General features: G+C 44.2%; 2 protein-coding genes and 1 long non-coding RNA gene across 4 annotated transcripts in view; 1 reads left to right on the top strand and 2 right to left on the bottom strand.

Annotated features, from left to right (window-relative positions):
* Positions 1-2,993: 2,993 nt before the first annotated feature.
* Positions 2,994-5,717, bottom strand: LOC134064518 (uncharacterized). Its single transcript, XR_009936306.1, has 3 exons — positions 5,633-5,717; positions 3,869-4,030; positions 2,994-3,664 (listed from the first exon to the last, which is right to left on the bottom strand). It is a non-coding gene; the product is annotated as an uncharacterized LOC134064518 (long non-coding RNA).
* Positions 5,718-7,175: 1,458 nt separating this feature from the next.
* Positions 7,176-15,197, top strand: mat1a (methionine adenosyltransferase 1A). Of its 2 annotated transcripts, XM_062520455.1 has the most exons (9): positions 7,179-7,644; positions 9,288-9,365; positions 9,516-9,638; positions 9,770-9,882; positions 9,987-10,130; positions 11,330-11,548; positions 11,817-11,999; positions 12,450-12,583; positions 12,787-15,197. In XM_062520455.1, exons 1-9 carry the CDS (start codon positions 7,557-7,559, stop codon positions 12,887-12,889), a joined length of 1,185 nt encoding a protein of 394 aa, XP_062376439.1. In that variant the 5' UTR covers positions 7,179-7,556; the 3' UTR covers positions 12,890-15,197. The 2 variants fall into 2 exon arrangements, with proteins under 2 accessions (XP_062376440.1, XP_062376439.1); XM_062520456.1 differs by lacking the exon at positions 12,787-15,197 and having other exon boundaries at positions 7,176-7,644; positions 12,450-12,587.
* A 256-nt stretch (positions 15,198-15,453) lies between these two features.
* zgc:154058 (Transmembrane protein 150A-like) overlaps positions 15,454-21,053 on the bottom strand; it is a 39,735-nt gene continuing 34,135 nt past the window's right edge. Inside the window, exons 7-8 of the mRNA XM_062519826.1 lie at positions 19,798-19,975; positions 15,454-19,128 (exon numbers count right to left, since the gene is read on the bottom strand). Coding sequence (XP_062375810.1) covers positions 18,881-19,128; positions 19,798-19,975 — 426 coding nt within the window. The 3' untranslated portion in view covers positions 15,454-18,880. The remainder of the gene's footprint in view (positions 19,129-19,797; positions 19,976-21,053) is intronic.

Here is a 21,053-nt window from a genome sequence, read left to right as displayed (position 1 = left end):
ATTGTGAGTCATTATTCACATACAGTACATTCCAAAAAGAAAATATTCCTCTGATATCAGTAGACAATGCGGACTAAACAGTTTCACTTTTGCATTGCTTTGACTGGAAATTCACTGAAGGACAATGAATCAGTAGAGGATATAGTGAACGCAAATTTCAAATTTAGTTAGAACTCTTTGGAACTCTTATTTGGTGACATCATTAGTTGGCAGCAAGAGCCAGTGGTGTTTTTGTTTTGGGGATTTTAGTAAAAAGCTGAGGTTTGCAAAGCGCAGAGGCAACCAAAGTATTTAATGTCATTTTGGTAGTGTAATTTGACATCTGACAGTTAGTGCTCCAGGTCTGTATGCCTCATTTATGCTAATTGTGCTATAGGCCCTTGACTGTGTGCATCAAAGTAAAATTTCACTCAGAGCTCCAGCGCAGTCAGAGCTGACTCTAGATCAGTCAATCTTCCCTGATTAATCACTGGTTGATGGTGATGATGACGATGATCATCATGGCTATGTGAGTTGGCTCAGCTATTTGTTCAGTGAAATCATCTGCCACCTACAGGTGGAGAATGTTAAAGCTGCTGTGCAGAAATAACATTGGACTGTTCACATTTTAGGTAGAAATGGTATCTCTGGACATGATAGAATTGTGGATATTATGTCTAATAACTTTTCATGCTTTTTCTCACTTAAATTGGCATCAGTTCAAATGTTCTGTTTTTGCCATGTAGAGATTTTAATATTTTCTGGTGCCAATAGACCTGATATTTCTATCATAGATAAGAGCAGTACGAATGTGCTCATCTTATGTAGGCTGTTGTTATTTAACAATCTCTGGTCTGACTGTTATACAAATCTGTGTTTTTGGCAACACATATGTATTTTGTGCATTCATATTTGGCAGTTTGGACCATGTACATACAGTAGGCTGGCCAGGGGTCTCACCTGGTTCTCAAAACTGAAAGCAAAACAGTTGGCTAAGAACAGCAGGCTACTGTTCAATCCCGTCCTTAAATGGAAGTCTCCACATTAGGAAGAAAAGGTGTCACATGTTTGAATCACGTCTGAGCATTACTGCATCCATCAAATGTGTGTATACATTTATTTTGAACTATAAACACAAGAAGTAAAGAAGTAAAATATGTGTGTGTGTGTGTGTGTGTGTGTGTGTGTGTGTGTGTGTGTGTGTGTGTGTGTGTGTGTGTGTGTGTGTGTGTGTGTGTGTGTGTGTGTGTGTGTGTGTGTGTGTGTGTGTGTGTGTGTACTTTGTGTGATGTTTGCTGCTTCGGTTTGTCTACCCCCCTGCACATACGTCATGAACTCATGAGCTCACACACAGCCTGCTCTAACTGGGTCAGACTGGACATGTCTGGACATAGCCATGTTTCAGGCAAAAACTCTCTGTTTTCTTAACCTACATGATGAAAAAGAATCAATAACTTCACATGGCCAACGTATGTGTTTGAATCGAACTGCTCCAAGAACTATTTTTTTAAATGACATGCACAGGGGATGCATGCACAGACTCGTGCATGCAGATGGTGCAAATGGCGATTCTTGTGTGATCTCTGCAGAAAGCATCCAGAGACCTGCTGAGTTCCAGAGTCTGCTGGCAAACCTAATCCATACATATAAATACACATTGCTACATTCTTAATTGAGATCTATGGAGTGCATGTACCAATGTCTGGAACTATTATGATATGTTTACACTGACACCTAGAGGTCAAACAGAAAGCTGAAAAAAGATTGAATAACGATGGCAAGAAAATAAACAAAACAAACAAACAAACAAACAAAATAATCTCCTCCACTCAATAACAGTAGTTGCAGCTGAAAGATGTTATTTTTATGTTTAAGGTTCTTAACAGATGCAGACAAAGCTCTCTCTCTATGTCTCTCTCTCTCCCTCTCTCTGTCTCTCTCCCCGTGTGTGTGTGTGTATGTGTGTGTGTGTGTGTGTGTGTTTGCTACATGTACCTCTGGTCACTAAAACATGGAATGTGCTGAGATTTGCTCTGAGGGACACCACACATGCCTACATACACACAGAGAGAGAGAGAGAGAGAGAGAGAAAGAGAGAGGGAGAAAGAGAGAGTGAGAGCATTGCAGAATTCCAGTAAGCCATTGAAGCAGGGTGGAAACATCTCCCGTTTCTTCTGTGTGAGTCTGTGTGTGATAAAAATGTCTTGTCCAATCCAAAACCATGACTTGATGTTGGGGTGGACAGAATCCCAGCTCCTCTCTGAGCTTATACTGTGCTTCGATGTCTGATATCTCTTTATAAGCACAGTCATTCAGTGTGGTGCCTTATTGCATTATATTAGCTACTTGAGCTGTTCTTATGATTCTTACAGTAGATTTATTTTACTGAGGTTAAGGCCATTAACAAAATGGAAATAGCTTCCAGGGTCAAACAGGGTCACTTGTTTTTAATAGTGTGTCGACATTATTGCTGGCCAGCATCACCTTTTGCTGATGAGCCTAGTGCAGACTGCACCCTGTGTTACCTGCATATTTGTAATGTGTGGTTCTGTGGTGTCCTCTGGACATGGGAGAGTGATTTGTCAGGAACATCTGCTTCACCTGCTCCTCTCCAAATGTGTGTTATTTTTACACGCTCGTGTCATGTGCCTTCCACAGCTGTGGCCGCAGACGTCTGTCGGCCGCACACACACTTCTGTTGTCACGGTGATCTGTGTGCGTTACCGTAGCACTAAAATGTGAAAGAACTATCAAAGAGACGCCGGCCCTCTTGTTGTCTTTATGACAGCCGAGGCAGGATGACAAGTCCAGCTTTTGTAAATTGATTGTAAATCATTAATCGTGTCACTTACACACATAGACACACACACACTAACACACACACTCACTCACACACACACATACTCTCTCTCTCTCTCTCTCTCTCTATCTCTCTCTCTCTCTCTCTCTCTCTCTCACACACACACACACACACACACACACACACACACACACACACACATAGTGATTTTAATCATGCAGAAGAGGACAATGAAGCCAAAGAAGGGGAAAGAGGTGGGAAATGATAGCTGGCAAATGGCAAAGGAACTGCATTTAAATGGTGCTTTTTAACCCCTGTGAGCACTCAAAGTATACTTTCCGGAGTAAATCCACTCATTCCCTCACACATTCGTACTGTACACTGATAGGGTAGGTGTGTGGGGTGTGTGTATGTGTGTGTGTTTGTGTGTGGGGGTGCAGCCTTGAACCCGGAGTGCACTGGATCCTGTGTAGCGGCTCCATTCAGGCAGTCAGGATCGGCTCCCGACCTGCTTTGACCAGGTCTGCTCCTGCCACCCCGTGTTCACCCCTCCCCTCACACTACCATGCTCTGGGGGGAGTGTGTGGTGCAGGCAGCCAGTCAGGGCACAGGAAGTCCTCCCCACCCACCCTGGATCCTGGCAGGAGGCTGCTATTGGCTGCTGCTCCCCACTCCTCCAAGCCCCTGGTAGCCAATGGCGTGGCTGCTGAGGGAGGTTTGCCCCCATAGGCGGAAGGAAGAGGAAGTTGGCCAAACCATTGGCTTGTGTTCCCCACAGTGAAGTAACATTGGTGCCATGCCGTGCAGTCTATATTACAGTAGCATGAACCTGCATGTTTTCCCTTCTTTATTATGATACCCACTTGGGCCACTTCCCTACAGGACCTGAAATAAGACAAACTGTTATTATTTTGTGCCAGCAGGTTCTACATGGGAGGCCAGCAGACACAATCATCCAGTTCATCTCTCATAGCACATCTGACATTACTATTTAGATTGAAATAAATAACAAACACAATCATTTTTAACGTCATGTAAAAAAAAAGTGCTTATTCATTTTCGCCATCCTCAACATGTGTTGTACTGTACCTGCTGAACCAGAGGGCTGTAGCCTTCGCTTTAATCTCACAATGAAAAGCTATGGCCTCTGCAGCAATGTCCCTGCTTAATCTGTGACAGCCGGGGTCTGGAAGTGACTGGTTTGTAATCAGCCCCACAGTACAGAGACCACTCAGGAAAGCTGGCCTTGACCTGTAAAGAGACAGGAGAGAGAGAAGGGGGGTGTTTATGTTAGTTTTTCTCACCTGTCTTACTCCATATTTGTCGCGTCTGGTTTAGTCAAGTTTGGGGTAGACTCCTGTGGACCCAATGGGTCAAACGTCCCACTCTGATGGCAGTGTGAAGATCAGGATGCTATAGCCCCCAGCTTCTCCTGTATACAGTATACAGTATCACCCCCTTCACCACCTCATGCCAAACACAGGATTTCTGAAAGAAGGATTATGACAACAAATAGTAGTGTCAACAGAAGTGTCAAATTAGTGTCAATGTAAATGTCCTTGATCTATTGAACTAAACTGTGTAGAGAGAGAGAGAGAGAGAGAGAGGGCTCACATGTACATTGGTGTGTGTGTGTGTGTGTGTGTGTGTGTGTGTGTGTGTTTATGTACATTAGAGACCCAGCGAACAACACAGGCTAATTTGATCACCACTTGCTGATAATGCTTTATCATACTAACCGACAGTTCAAATGACATTTGCACTTCGTCTCTCTCTCTCTCTCTCTCTCTCTCTCTTTCCTTCTTACCCTCTCTCTCTATCTCTCTTTCTCTCCCTCCCTCTCTCTACCAACGTATCAGGTCTCTTTTGTTTGCCATTGTACATATTTACCAGGTGGAAATGACCTGATTATATATCTACCTATCCCAAAACTATATCTGGTTAATTTATGACTGGATGTCCATTTAATCTCTCTGACCTGCGAGCCATTACAAGCGTATCACAAGCAAATTCTTCAGTTTTATGTTAAAGCAATGTATTTAAAAACAATTTAGGAAAAAAATGAATAAAGTGATTTTGGAATGTTTGCCGATTTAACATATTTGCTATTCAATTTCCACACTGTAGAGATATTGGCCTTTCCGAACCAACCAGTGCAATCTCGTCTGCGTCAGAAAAGCTGCCACTCCATCACTCATTAACCTGGAGAATAGGTGGGCCGGAGATCGGCCCGCTCGTTACTCGGGGATTTGTCATGTTTTCGACTCCTTTCAGGTTTTGTGAGAGACCAGTTTTTTTTCCCCCTCTGCGCAGTTCCAGAGTAGGAAATGCCAATTCAAACAGAGGTGTTGCCTCCATGAGGTCAGCGAGTGACCTATGAGGTTACAGCGTGGCATTGAACCTTATTCTGGACAACACTGGTTTAGTGCCGAGGGACGGCGATGGACTGTCAGGATATACCGTTTCACAAGCAGCGCATTTTTCTATGCAGTTGTTCATGACAAAAATAAGTCATGTTAAAAGACATATGCCATGCAAAGACATATGGTTGCTCATGAATCATGATCTAGGACATGCACAGCCACACAGACACACACACACACACACACACACACACAATCCCAGAATACTATCTTCTGTGGCCTGTGTGCCTAGAATTGAGCTGAAAAAGAAAGTGTAGTTATTTGCCAACTTGATCTCACAGACAAGCTAATACAATAACAGGAGCAAAATCTCTGTCAAGTTTCAAATTCCAATGTATCATCACCCAGGTGCGCTGACTGTAAGACTTCAGATCAGTGCATGTGTCTTCCTTTTGAAGAACCAAACCAGAAGCAGGGGCATTTTACTCACTGCTGTGGTTAAAATTCTCCTCTTTCTTCTGGATGCATATCAACATCTTCAGTAACAGGATCCAGATGGCGAAAAGCTCCAATATATATATGCCTCCCCTCCAAAATCACCGCATGATCTCGCTTGTTATGAGTAGTTTTTAACTCCCAAACACAAACTCTAGATGGAGGCACAGACATATTTGAAAATGGCAAATACAAACTTGTGTGTACACTGTTAGTTGGGACGTGATATGAAGTCATGTGTGTGTTTACATTACTGCATAATGTCTCCAATCTGCACTACTGGTTTATCGCTTAGTCATCACATTGTATTCCAGTGAGAGTCAGTGACGTCTGGAGTCAATTGTTTACTACTTACAAACACACCAAACACCAGTGTGATATGCCATGCATGGATAATATTTGGTTGGGCCAGTTACTGTAATGCATGTGTAGGCTGGAGGGTGGACACACACATGTTTACATTTGTTTCTAGTGATTCATGCATGAGGACACTGAAGTTAAAGTTTTGTGAATGACAATATATATATCTTTTAATGCTTGCCATCGGAAAAACAACTGTAGTAACTGATTACACAACCAAACATAAATGTTAATTTGTTGAGCCTGCACGCCCGTTGCACTCCCATCTAAAGAGGTAAAGGAGACAGGCTGAGAAAGGCTCCACCAATCAGCTGGGAATCAGCAGGCTCCACTCCCCCTTACATCTCACTTCAGCTTTCCTCGGATTTCCTAAGACTCCTTTGAGATACAAAGAAGCACACTTTCTCCACCCCACACACACACACACACACACACACACACACACACACACACACACACACAAAATCCTCGACAGTCTGACTCCCATTCATCCCCGGTCTTCTAAATTTCAATAACCCACTCTGAGCTCGCATAAGCTGCTATGGCACAGCCAACGTGGCCGGCTGATGCTATATTGTTTTGCTTTGGAGAAAAATGTGAAACGAGTTGTGGGACGTTCATACAACCCTCCCAACTCCCCTCCCCATCCCCACTAAATGGACTGCCACAACACTCTGAGTGTCTGTGGGTGTATGCAAGACTGTGTGTGTGTGTGTGTGTGTGTGTGTGTTCATTTTGTGTAACTGTGTAGATCAACAGGTACATTCACTACAAAAAGTTAGAATGTCTGAAGTCAAACAACCCACCCACCCACCCTCTCTCTCTCTCTCTCTCTCTCTCTCTCTCTCTCTCTCTCTCTCTCTCTCTCTCTCTCTCTCTCTCACACACTCTCTCTCTCTCTTGCACACACACACACACACACTAAGACACATTCACGCAGAGAGAGAGAGAGAAAGAGAGACAGAGAGATGCTGTCAACTAATCTTGGCAAGTGAAGATAGAGTGCACAAAATAGAGAGTAAAGGGTTAACATAGTTTTCCAAAAAGTTTGAATGCCCTCCCCTGAAATACCCCACCCCTCCCACACCCCCGGAATGGTCTGCCCCATTTGTTCACATGACTTGCTTGTGTATTTGTGTGTGCATATGTGTGTGTGCATGAGTGAGTGTTTTCTCATTGCCATATATAGGAGCCTGTTTAGATAGAGACCTGCACTTCTGAGGAGTCGTCAGTGTTCCAGCTGCAGAACTACATAGCCCTCTGTCCGTCTCTGGTTGCTGGTCTCTCTCTCTCTCTTTCTCTCTCTCTCTCCTTCTCTCTCTCTCTCTGTCTCTCCCCCTCTCTCTCCTTCACTCATTATCTTCTCCTCTGAGGGTTCCACTGAACAGGTTGAGGGAATATATAAAGAGCTTGGCTTTTCCTTTCTGGGAAAACTCCAGTGGGTTTTGGAATCACCACTTCGTCGTCAAAGAAACAGCAAACAAACCAAAAAACCCAACAACAACAACACCAACAACAACAGCAACAAAAAGGCTGACCCCCAACTGTCTGCAAGCATCATGAGTAACTCTATGGGTGGACTGATTGACATGGGTGACGAAACGTCGTTCATGTTCACATCCGAGTCGGTGGGTGAGGGGCATCCAGGTGAGTCCACGCACCACTTTGAGCATCTCTTGAGCTGCTTACTGCTGCGTTCTCTGCTCTGTGTCTCTCTCTGTCCAGCTGAGTGGTCTTCCCTCCAAACAGCTGTCCGCACAGCAAGTCAGGCAACATCAGACTTGTTATCGTGGACGCTTGGTATTACTGTAGGTAGTGTTGTGCACACAACAGTGGAGAAAGAGTTGCTTCTAAAGTGTGTTGAGGAAGTAAGAAAGATGTTTGGGAGTAGCCACAGAAATAACTTAAGTTGGTCACTGGTGAATGCAGTCACATGCCAGAAACGTCTCAGATATGACAGTTGCCCACAAATTGCAGAGCTTGCAAAGCCTTGAGATGAGATGCATCAGACAGTATTAGAGTAGAGTATACCAAGCAGCTGCTCTGCAGATGTCCTCTGGTCTGGCTTCACTCTGGGTTAGCAGGTTAGCGGGCTAGCACGGTAGAACAGTCAGTGTGTCAGAGAACTGGTATTCCATTCATGGCTTTCCTCCCTCCCTGGTACCTTTTGAGGTGTCATGCAGAACCCTAATCCTCCCCCACTCTCTAAGACATGAGGGGCAGATGTCATGTAGGTTGGTGTGCAGTTACTCCAATTAGGCAGTGTAGGGTGTTTACAAGATGTTTTATTAGCTGCAAGGAACACATGCACATTCCGGATCTTCCTTCATCACAAAACACTGTTGCTAGCTCTTACTGTATGTAAAAAGGATATTCGTTACATCAATACAACTTGAAGTCAAAACACATATCCAGCGAGAGTTTTTTGTTGTTGTTGTTGTTGTTGTTGTTGTTTTTTTGTATTTTGGTGTGCAAGGACAATTTCTCAGGTTGTTGAAAATGACCAATATCAATATCTCATACATGCACACTGTTGCTGTTCTGCTGTGTTGTGTGGGAACCTGCCAGACTTCACCCTTCCTTATCAGCCTGTGTTTGCTTGCGGTACAAGGACAGAGTCAGGGAAGGATTACAACATGCAGAGCACCTCAAAGCAGACAGCTGCATTAAGTACTGACCTGTGGAAAATCCACACAGACACATGACTGTCTTGCAAAAAGGTGGCATAGGTTTGACAGATTGCTTGGATTGATTTTCATCATGAAATCGTCAAAGTGCCCCAAAATAGCTTTGCATAGATCATCAGTATTGCTGTTTCTGATGCAACTTGCGCAGCCTGTTACTTCAGCTGCCAGGTAACACACACAGAAAGAGAGAGAGAGGGAGGGAGGGAGAGAGAGAAAGAGAGAGAACAATAGGCCACAAGAGGCATTGTGTGATTTTGTTTCTCTGCTATATCCTAATAACCGTACTGAAACATCACATATGTACCATGAAAGAGACTGTGCCCCGAGAGGCCTTTTAAAAGAAGCTTTTAAAAAAGCTTATGAGCTTCCAGAATTATTACATGGTCACATGTTTATCTATTCCGTATAACATATATTTCAGTTGAAATATTACAATTGATGAGTTTATGAATTATGAACATTTTCATTTTACATTTATGTTTTATGTTTTATGTTTTATGAGTTTATGAATGTATAAGGAATTATTATTTTGAGTGTGTTATCTCTCAGACATGAGCTCCACATGTACTATTCGGGCCTAAAACTCTTTTTCTTTCTTCCCAGACAAGATCTGCGATCAGATCAGTGATGCCGTCCTCGATGCTCACCTGAAGCAGGACCCAGATGCCAAGGTGGCCTGTGGTACGTTTGTCACGTGCACAAGGAGAGGGATAGCATGAATGAAAGATTCTATAAAGTGTAATAGTGTGAAATAGTTACTGTCAAAATGTTTTTGAAACCTAAACCATCCTGGCCCATGTGTGGTAATGGTATCCTCTGCTGTCGCTCTAGAGACCTGCTGTAAAACTGGCATGGTGCTTCTGTGTGGCGAGATCACATCTCGCGCCAACGTCGACTACCAGAAGGTTGTGAGAGATGCCATCAAACAGATTGGTTATGATGACTCTAATAAAGGTAAGTTCAGGGCTGATGGAGATACATCTCTTTCTTTTGAGCACTTTCTTGCAACGCACAAACATTTTCTGGACTGATGTGGCGTTGAACTGTTGTTCTCATCCCTCTCACCCCTCTCCTCCCATGCCTAGGGTTTGACTACAAGACCTGCAATGTGTTGGTGGCTCTTGAGCAGCAGTCTCCTGATATTGCACAAGGTGTCCATATCGACAGGCGTGAAGAGGACATAGGGGCCGGCGACCAGGTAATGTCCTCTACTGAGCGATGGACAGAGATTCCGATGTTTGCTCACCACAATATCAGATAAACGAAACAAGATTTCATGAGGTCTAAACTCTTGTTCTGCAGGGATTGATGTTCGGCTACGCTACAGACGAGACTGATGAGTGCATGCCCCTGACCATCGTCCTCGCCCACAAACTCAACGCCAAGATGGCCGAGCTCAGGCGTAATGGCACCGTGCCCTGGCTTCGCCCCGACTCTAAGACCCAGGTGCTTTTTAAAGGCTCCAAATTCTGCCACAACAGTGGCTGAAACAGCAGTCCTTCGCAACAAGGCACTTTCACATCAACAATTGTCATGCTTCAGTGAAATACTAATTAGCAGAACTCTGAGGGGAATTATATCCTCCTAATTTCTCTCTAACGGCATTTCTCACAAATACTTCTGACTAATCATTCATTTAATTTTTAAATTACCCAATGAACACAATACCTGACAAATTAAGGGTGGAACAACTGTAGAAATGAAGGGTAGTCCTTTATTTACTGTAGGATCAGTGCTCCACAGGTGTTTGTTTTCCTTACCCTGGCTGGCTTACTGTAAACAAACAAGTTGTGGATTGTGTGTGTAATCAGTGTAGAACTCAGTGACAAGTACTGGGCGTTCCATATTCACCTTTCCCTGCAACTGCTACCCATGGGAAAGCAACATTGTAGTATCCTACACAGGTCATACTCTGCCCTGGAAAATACCAGGGATTCATTCAAAGTATTCCACTCTGAAAGCTGAGACTGCTGAGACTATTTTAGAGTTTCTGGCATTCTCCAGATAGCAGAATGCCATGGGATGGGCAGGAATCCTCTCAGGTTCTCTTGCACACACATTCTGTTTGGTATGTGGTGTGTCCCGAAGTAGGGACAAAAACAGCATGATGGCCATATTATGTTTGTCACAGTGACATAGGCATCTCGTAATTCTTCTAACCTGGCCTGGGAATATATACATAAGAATCTGTGTGCATAGGGTCTGAACAATTAATGGCAGCCTGTGTGATTAGCTAACTGAATTAGTTCCACACGGAATTAGTTCAAACTGCGATTTTGATAAAGACAAATAGATTAATTGGACACCCCTGACCTCACAGCAGTACCAAACTTCCCAGATTGTTGAGGGATATACTGTAGTTGTTCTAAATACATATCAATGATCATGATCAAATATCCTTAGGTAACCCTTCCTTCTCCTTAGAAGCCTCTTATAGGCCTGTAAAACATGTAATTGCTTAGCAATTATGTTTCACAAGTCTATTCAATTTCACATCAAACACTGCTTTTTACAAATACATCATTTTAACTGCAAAGGGTACAGTGTAACACTGTTAAGCTATTGAGTGTAATAGAGATGTAATAGAGATGATGTAATGGGTAAGTGTTGAATCCTGAAGACCTGCTCTCTCTATGTGTCTTCAGGTGACAGTCCACTACAGACAGGAAAACGGAGCTGTCATCCCTCAACGTGTCCACACGGTGGTCATCTCTGTTCAGCACGACGACAACATCTCACTGGAGGACCAGAAGAGAATTCTGAAGGAGAAGGTCATCAAGGCCGTGGTGCCCGCCAAGTACCTGGACGATAAGACAGTCTACCATCTGCAGCCAAGTGGTCGATTCGTGATCGGGGGTCCACAGGTGAGTTATTGCCCTCTATCCTCTCCAGCTCGAGCAGGAGATCCCTAGTTGATTATGTTGGCCGATGGTTTGGCCTGGCCGACTGAGCAGAAATGAAAGACTTTAGGAGAAAAGCTGAAGCCAGGTCTAAAATCTCTTACAACAACATTAATAAAACGTTGTGGTTAAAACCTGCCAGAAAAAGTTGACTCCACATCAAAACGTGATATCAACTCAGATTTGTCTACAGTTCTATTCTCATGCGGTGTGTACTTGCTGGCTCCTTCAGGGTGATGCCGGTGTGACTGGGAGGAAGATCATTGTGGACACATATGGTGGATGGGGTGCCCATGGTGGTGGAGCTTTCTCTGGGAAGGACTTCTCCAAGGTGGACCGTTCTGCTGCGTATGCTGCTCGATGGGTGGCCAAATCCTTGGTCAAGGCCAAGCTATGCAAACGGGTGCTGGTGCAGGTGAATTGACATTTTAACCAATGCATTTACAGTAATTTCCTGTGTATTAGCCACATTGTGTATAAGCCGCAGGACAGTGTTTTATGCAAGTGAAAAGAAACAAAACCATATTAACACTATATTAACTGCTCCGTGTATCATGGCTGAAGAAACTTTGCAAAATCAATGTTTAAGCTGCGGCTAATAGTTGGTAAATTATGGTTTTAAAGTTTTAGTAAATTGCAGACATGAGTGACAAAGAGTGACAATGACAATAGAACCCTCCAAAAGTGTTGACAAGATTGAAATAATATCACAATGTTTTTAACTGTTTCGGCAAAATTCCATTACCAATGGTGTAAACCATATGCAACTACTTTGAAAGGTAGAATAGTTGCTTAAATGATTTACATTGTGTTGCTAAATCACAAACTACACTAGTTATTAACAAAAAGCTCATTATCAACTCAGGTGTCCTACGCCATCGGAGTGGCCCACCCTCTCTCTATCTCTGTATTCACCTATGGCTCCTCACAGAAGAGTGAACAAGAACTCCTCCAAATTGTCAACAAGAACTTTGACCTTCGGCCAGGTGTAATTGTCCGGTAGGTTTCATACAAAAAAAACCCCAAAAACAAAACAAAACTGTTTTTGTCATTGATGACATATTTTACTGTGTATATGATGTAGATCCATGTAGTTTGTTTTTATGATATGTTTTGAGTTCTAAATCTGCTGACTTACAACTCAAACTGGATGCCCTAGTCCTTGGTGAAGTCTCATGCCTGTTCTTATATGCTGTTGACAGGGACTTGAATCTGAAGAGACCAATCTACCAGAACACTGCCTGCTATGGCCATTTTGGCAGGAACGAGTTCTCCTGGGAGGTTCCCAAACCCCTGAAGTACTAAAGAGGCATTTCCTTGGCTAATACAAATCATGACTCACAGAGGAGAAAGGACAATTGAGAGGACTTGGTCTTTTTTTGCCCTCTTCGATGTCTCTCCCCAGTTCTTTGACATTCAACACCCTTCCACCAGTCATAGAGGAGAGTGAGGAATTTTTTATTTTATTTTATTTTCAAAATCATATTCAACCAAAAATATGTTACCATTTTGTTATTGAAATACAGTTGCTCTCAAATATGTCCTTCTGAGTATAAAAGGTTCCAACCAAATCACCAAACATGCCACACCTGCAATTGTGTGCATGCACAGAGTATCTTAAATAAACACTGCAACTAAAACCTCAAACCATTAACCGCCCTTTTTACGTCCCTGCCAACCACATCCATTGATAGATATAGAAATAGGTAGATGGATTGTTTAATAGCCACGTGACGAAGGCCGATGGATTTTGGTCTTGCTAGGCTGTCTTAAGTTCTGCAGAGCCATCAGCACAACAATTCCTTCTAGCGCAATATTGTTTCAGGGGATAGGGAATAGGCTGTTTACAGCTTATTGATATGGTAGCAGTGGCCATGGAATGAGGATTTATTTTCAGAAAGGTTTAGGACTCCAAAAGAGAGTGGGCTATGCTTAACTCAAGCCATGTATGATAAAAAAAAAGACAAGATATACAGTATGTAGCACTACTTAAATGTACTTCAAACTGAAATGATGGAATGACGAGTATATGATAGGTGTAGCAGTGTGTAAACAGATATGATCTTGTTACATACCATGCCATTGTGGGTTCAGGGAAAGGGTCAAGTAGAATAGTCATAGTGAACCTTTAACCATTGCTGATAACTGACCTGACCGGCCCAAAAACAAACAAATCAATGCCTCAAAGGGTCAATTCAGGTCATTGTCTTATGGAGGTCAGTGCTTTTTTTTTTTAAGATTTGAGTTATTTTGTTGTCCTTCTCTTTTCTCAAAGGGTCTACTGTGAAACATTATTATTCAATAGTACTCATAATAATAACGCCAATAATAATAATGATGATGATGACGATAATAATAATAATAACAATCATAACAATATATATCTATAGCTGTTACACTTCTAAGATTGACCAAGGGGCACCATGGTCCAGCTGTGCCATTCCTGCTCACAATGAAATGTAAATAATTTGCTGCAGCCTGTGCAAATAACTTAAAAAGCTTCTCATTGCAATATCCTCACGGATTTCTAGTTATGACTGAAGCAATATCTTGTCATATAAGCCTCGCCTCTTGCAAAGCATCAAGTTTAAAATAAGCATGGTTTTGTGAATGATCAGTGGCTTTACTTTTCAAAGCATGGCGCCTTTAGAGCATCTGTTTTTGTTTTACCAGAATTAAAGGTGCAGTCCTCGATTCAGTTTCACCAAAGGTTGATACTTCAGCTCAACAGCAAATCAAATTAGACCCCTCTCTTCCATGCTCCTAAAGCACCGTGTTGATTGGATTTTTTTTATGGATCAGTCTGTGCCACTATATCTTTTTTTCTATCTACAGAGCCAGGTCTTTTTGAGCACAAATACATACAGTTAGACCAATTTAATGAACTTGACAAACAAGTGTATCATGGGACTAGAATTGCTATCTGTGCCTTTAAGTGTTTTTGAATGTTTCCTAATCCATGTACTAGACAGCATACTTTTTCCGCTCTGTCTGAATCAACATACAGTATGTGCTTGTTAATTATGGTCTTAAATGTCATCGTAACCTTTTTTTGGTGCTACGAAGGCAACATTATATCCAACCTGTTGATCCTCTCAGCATAAAAACATGCAAGATTGCCTGTTTACATGTGTTCTGGTTACATGGAAAAGGAGTATGTTGGAATGCAATATATTCTCAAAATATATATTTGATACATATTGATATCTAATATTTTCTGCGTAGGGATCATAATTACACTGTGGTCCACAGCCCAGCAATCACCTCAATGTGTGTGTGTGTGACTGTGTAGGCATGTGTGTGTGTGTGACTGTGTAGGCATGTGTGTGTGTGTGTTTGTGTGTGTGTGTGGATGTGTGTGTGCGAGTGAGTATGTGTGTGTCATTGGGAACCTCTCTTGACGTGATGACGGAGCCGTGAACAACACTTGGGATGTTATGAATGAATTACTTTTGTCTTAGCTTTCTGCTGTGGTGTAGTCGCATGTCTTTCAGACACCCTTCCTGTCTTATCACTGTCCTCTGTGTTTGAGAATGCACTCTCAGTCTTAACAATTCATAAAGTAGCTTTACTATGTAAATAATTTTGAAACAATTAAAACATTTAAAAACAACCTTGAGTGTTTCATGTCATCTGTAACATCCACTTCACTACACTACATCCACATATTTGGGTTTTCATTACGCCTCGATAAAAAGCTAAAAATAAACGCCCCGCTATGCCTGAGTCATGCACCTATTGAAACACACAGTGCATCTTAAAATGTATAAGGATAAGATAAGAATGAAGACAAATAAATGATAACTAATAGTCCAGATAAAGCTGAAAGGCCTGAGTGCAGTGAATGACACAAAGTGCTGGCGGTGAGATTGTGAACAAAAATTTTATTATCTGAACAAAATTAAGGCAAATATACATACAGTACATTGAACACTGGACTCTCCACTCTGTACTCCTGGGTCTCTCTTTGGTTTGGTTTTGATACAACAATAACAACAACTAAAGGCACATGATGGTCAGCCATTACATACTGTATGTTGATTTAGGCTGGTCCAGGTCGTGTCCCAACACTGGGGGACAGAGTGTTCCGCTGATAGACTTTCGACCCTCCATGACCAAAACCCCGAAAGCCAGATACAAGATACAATTATATTTGAAACCATTTAACCAAGATGGAACGGAGAGAGAAAGAGAGAGAGAGAGGGGGGGGGGAGTTAGTGATTTCTGGGGGGAGGTGAACTTGGTTGAACTGGATTGAGTTTTTACTGTGTGAAATGTCTTCGCTTTGACAGTCCGACTGCATGCAGTGGCTTCGCCGCACGACCAAAGGTCATTGGAGATGTTATGAGTGGATGCTGTCACTGATTATAAACTACAGAGTGTCAATCAATTGCTTTCTGCAAAGGAATGCGAAGACCAGCTTGGGGCTTAGGCAACAACTCTGGTCAGTCAGCCGGCAAACACAGACAATAACACTTACTATCCAAACAAAAACAGACACCACGGAAAAACAAGAGAAGACATTTCTGAACTACGAGACGGAGAGAACAGGACAGGATCTCTTTGGTGGACAAACACCAGCATCCTTAATTTTACAGAAGCCCTCTTGGATTAATAACTGGCATGTATCAAGAGCTACACTCAAAGTATCCACTCAACCCAATATCTCTCACCAAAAGGCCACCACACACGAGCAGTTCAATACTAGGCATCCCATTTCCATCAGTCAATCACAGTTACACCTATATTCCATTATAATAAAATATATGTATATATATTATTTTGAAATGTTATTATATGAAGTCTTTCAACAGATTAATGGAACGCTGGTGATGTCATTTCCTGAGAATAGAAAATAGTAACTGGCCAGCATTGGATAAACGAATGCGAGTATCGACACTGAGACGGAATACAGAGAGCAGAGGCCGACAGACAGAGAGAGAGAGAGACAGATGTGTACACCACCGGGCAGGGCTCTCCTCGCCGCCGGCTGATTCTGACACAGTGCCAGTGCTGGCCCAGGGCCGGCGCAGATCCGGGCCCTATGAGCGAGTGAGTCGCCGAGTCCGATGGCTAATGGTGCCCACCGGGGAGACATTGTCACCGGAACAGAAAGGTCCCGTCGATTCACTGCGGCCAGAATCGAGCGTCTTTTGTCTGCGCCGGAGCCACGGAGGGGTCAGAATGACATATTTCTCTTCCTCTGTCCTCTTCGGTGAGGTTATACAAAGAGGTCGCATTTGAAAAGGTCACTTTATAAAAGAGATATCGTGGCAATACTGCAAGAGGGATATGTCTCGTCCTGACTGGTCTCGCCTACAGGGCAGGGACTGATATAGGGGGTTAAGGGATGAGGGGGAGAGTGCAGCCTGCTGCACTGTTTTTTTCTTTTTCTTTTTAATCAAATAACTCTGTGAACACGCAACAGTTTAAGGTCCTTGCATAAATAAAACTGGCCACAGGGGGGCAAACACTCCCCTGTTTGGAGGGGAAAAAAAACCCTCCACTGCCTCCATTTTCTGGAGCTATTGACTCTAGTTGGTGGGATTAAACACTCACACTCACTCAGAGGCTTAGTGATTGGGGAACGACACCATCTTAACACTCACTCCAAATGGCAACGTTTGAACGGCATGGTTTTGTTGGCAAAGGGAACTGATATTGCTTTTAGTTTTAGATACAGTGGGCACACAACAGACAGATCACGGACTGGGGACAAGGCACTGATACTCATTTGCACAGATGTACGCATTGGGCACCCTGCACCCTGAATAGAGGACAGATGTACGGATTGGGCACCCTGCACCCTGAATAGAGGGCAGCTGTATTTATGGCACGCAGATTCCCTCTCAGTCCTCCTCTGCCTTCTCCCCTCTCCACGCTCATCATCATGTCTGCTGGAGAGGAAGAGGAAAACAGGAGGGTTCGTGTGGAGGAACAGAAATGTGGGGTTGAACGCTCCGACATTTTGCTTGACTGGATGCTGGTTTTGAACTCACTGGGCAGTGGGCACAGCCTCGCTGAGGGCTCGTGCCTTGGAACAACCAAACTGACCGTGATCGTCCGTGAGGTGGTCTAACGTGAGCTAGGCTTCTGTTCATCTGCAGTCTGCCTGCCCTCGCTTCCGTGACGAGGACTAGACGCGCTCATCTCTCAGCTTCTGCGCAGCCGTAGCTGTACAATGCAGATATAAACGCTTTCGTTTCACTAAAGCAAAACGACGGTCCGTCAACAACAAGCTGTCCCCTCAGATGCGAGGATAGCGCGGTTTTGGTCCGGTACGCTAAGGCACAATGGCAGTACAATATCCTCTTGTCTGGAGAGGTGAGCAGAGGAACATCCCAAGTGTCTGTTGAGGACGATGACCTCGGGCCATGGGGGGGTCTGTCGGACAGAGCAGGGTCCCATGAAGTATAAAAAGGCAAACGTAAAACAAGCACAAGTCTCTCTCAGGTCATGGCACTGTGGGTTGGAGGCGTCAGACCGACACTGTTTGCACAAGAGGGGCTCACGAAGCTGGTCTTCTATTTTCAAGAATGTGTGTGTGTGTGTGTGTCTCTGTATATCCACAATAGTGCATATGTGGCAGATTACTTGAGCTTACATATTGCATACAATGTGTGTGTGTGTGTGTGTGTGTGTGTGTGTGTGTGTGTGTATGTGTGTGTGAGTGGAAAAGAGAGACAGACTACAGAGGCCTTTGGTTGTTTTTGGCTTTGGATCATGGTAAGAATGAATGTATGTGTGCATGAGTGTGTGTGTGTGTGTGTGTGTGTGTGTGTGTGTGTGTGTGTGTGTGTGTGTGTGTGTAATGTATGAATTTCCCTTCCAACTGCAGAGCCTTCCAGCAGCCTGCAGACCTCTGTCAGGTCTGACGCCCCTGACGGTGATGTCCAGCCCCTGGCCCGCCCCTAGGCCACCCCTGGCCCCTGGACTTGGGGCTGTCCTCCAGCAACACTGGGCCCCTGCGCCTGGGCCTCCACACCTCCAGAGGGACAGAGGGGGCAGGCAACAAACAAACGAACCCGAAAAACAAACGAAAACAAAAAGCCGAAAAAACAATCAAGAGTCTTTGGTCTCTCAGTCATGTGCAAAGTTCTGAGGAGAGGTCTTTGGCGAGAGATTCCGACATGACTCAGGGACGAGGCGGTCAGCGAGAGGTCTGGACAGTGTCCTGCGAGCGCCACTGGTGCCGCTCTGGTCCTCCTCCTCCTCCTCCCCGAGGAAATGACGCCTCTCCTAGCCTCGCTGTGATTGGTCGAGGGGGGGCCAGCCGGGTGGCCTGGGTCGCCGCGGCTACAGCACGGACATGGTCTCCGGTTGGTGGGCGTTGGTGTGGCCGCCCAGCGGCTCCATCTTGTGCTCGCGTCCCCCGGGCCCTAGTGCCCCGCCCCGCGCCAGGACCATCATGGTGTTGCTGGACATGCCGCCGAACTCGAAGGCGAACGTGCCGTAGAAGAGCATGATGATGACGCAGAAGACCCACTCGAAGATGGCCGAGGCGTGCTGGAGCGCATAGCTCTCTTGGACGAAGAACACGCCACCTAGAGGACGGAGGAATTAAGGACTACAACTACAGAGAGCAGGTGATGACATAGAGATACTCACATAGATATGTTGATTTATCTTAGACATGTTATTGATGCAGTCCTGTAGTAAACCTTTCAGCCTGTGCAACATTGTAGTGCATTTCACCAGTGCATGATAAAAAAACAATATTATGCATGTTCATGTTTGACATCTAAAACGATTTCAGTACAACTAATATACAACTGTAAGCAATATTTTTGTGAAATTTTAGAAACTTACAAAAGTGAACAGATAATATATTGTAAATACTGTATGAATCTCAAAGTGCATATTACAATATCCTGTCCCTTCCATTTCCCTCTGCTGTCTATTGTTGCCATAATTCTTGTTGATGGGTATTTGGCTGCCACCTAATGAGTAAAATTACAATGTCCTAACAGACCCTATCCTCTGCATGTATGCTCATGGGATTCATCCCGCTGTAAGTAAGTAAAATGTATTTATATGGCACATATAAAATACAGTTTACACTGACCACAGTACCGTACAGGTGCAAATGAACAGACAGCAAAATAGATGAGGTTAAAAAATAAAATAAATATAAAATAGAATAAAATAAAAGTGTGTGAAGTGTGAGACCAGGGTGCCATGGCCTCTCCACGGCGCCTATGTGGGAAGGATACTGAGCACGAGAGCGATGAGGGCCATCAGGCTCATGGCCAGGCGCATGTGCCCCACGGCGTACTCCCCCTGCGTCTTGGCCAGCCGGTAGGTGAGGGCCGACTGCAGGCACACGAACAGCATGCTGGTGGGGAAGGCCACCCCCGCGCCCACGTAGTGCAGGACCTTAGCGTTGTCCACCTGCGAGGACACACACAGGAGACACAGAGGAGAGGAGACAGGCTCCGGTTAGCCAGGAATATAACACACTAGAGTGCAAGTGAAAACATAACCACCTCCTGGAACCGCACGGTCATACGGAACAAACAAACAAACAAACAAAACCACGGTGAATAACCTCCTTGGAAGAGGTAACAATCCTCCCGCTAAAACCATAGAAATATTGATGGGGGAGATTTAAACTGACTGCATTTTGTTGTCCAACTGCATTTCATTGTCTTTGTACTTGTACTCGGCACAATGACAATAAAGTTGAATCTAAAGGAGAATAGGAATTCATTGCAAAATAAAATGGACAAATAACTCTCACAGCTAAACAATCTCAATCTCACACGTGGTTTGGGCATCGCCAATGTGCCGGCTTTCAGTGTGAGAAGGGCTTGAGACCCAGACAGAAGGTACACACCTGTGTGTGTGGGCACAAGATCAAGATCAGTTGCAGCTTGATGTCTGATTTGGTGTCAGACGTCTTACAGTAAAAGTGATATCCATTGAAGTGGAGCCATTGCTGCGATCATGATTTCAAAATGGCTGTGCTGTAACCCAGTTTCACCAGCAGGTGGCAGTGCAGAACCAACAATGAAGTGGCCTCTCATGCTCTCTCCTGTCTGTCTGCAGGGCAACTGTTGTTTCTCAGCCCTGACATTTTAACTGGCCTTTCTCTTCACAATCCCCATCCTCCGCCACACACACACACACACACGCACATACTGTCTGGAAAGATGAGAAACACATCCTACACTGTTTTATATTTCTATTGATCTCCGGGGGCGTTGAGCGTGTGGGGGAGATGGTGTGTGTGTGTGTGTGGGGGGGCAAACCATGGGGAGCAAACCATGGCAGCAGCTCACACACTCTTTCTGTCACGCATACACTCTCTCTGTCACGCACACACACGCACACACACACACACACAGACGCACAGCTATACACACCCTGATGGTGATGGGCACAATACACAATGGAGAAGCTTGTGACCATGTGGCAGACTGATGCTGCAGGACCCGATGGGACAGTGGATTGGACTTGGACACACACA

Source organism: Sardina pilchardus, chromosome 18 (assembly GCF_963854185.1).
Source record: "Sardina pilchardus chromosome 18, fSarPil1.1, whole genome shotgun sequence".
Lineage (NCBI taxonomy): Eukaryota > Metazoa > Chordata > Actinopteri > Clupeiformes > Clupeidae > Sardina > Sardina pilchardus.
This window is presented reverse-complemented; position numbering and strand designations above follow the sequence as displayed.

What these genes read in the sequence shown, in the direction of transcription:
- mat1a (XM_062520455.1), top strand. Translation starts at nt 7,557, where the DNA reads ATGAGTAACTCTATGGGTGGACTGATTGACATGGGTGACGAAACGTCG. An exon ending in GCCCCGACTCTAAGACCCAG is followed by an intron (nt 10,131 to 11,329) that starts GTGCTTTTTAAA and finishes ATGTGTCTTCAG; the next exon opens with GTGACAGTCCACTACAGACA. An exon ending in CGGCCAGGTGTAATTGTCCG is followed by an intron (nt 12,584 to 12,786) that starts GTAGGTTTCATA and finishes TGCTGTTGACAG; the next exon opens with GGACTTGAATCTGAAGAGAC.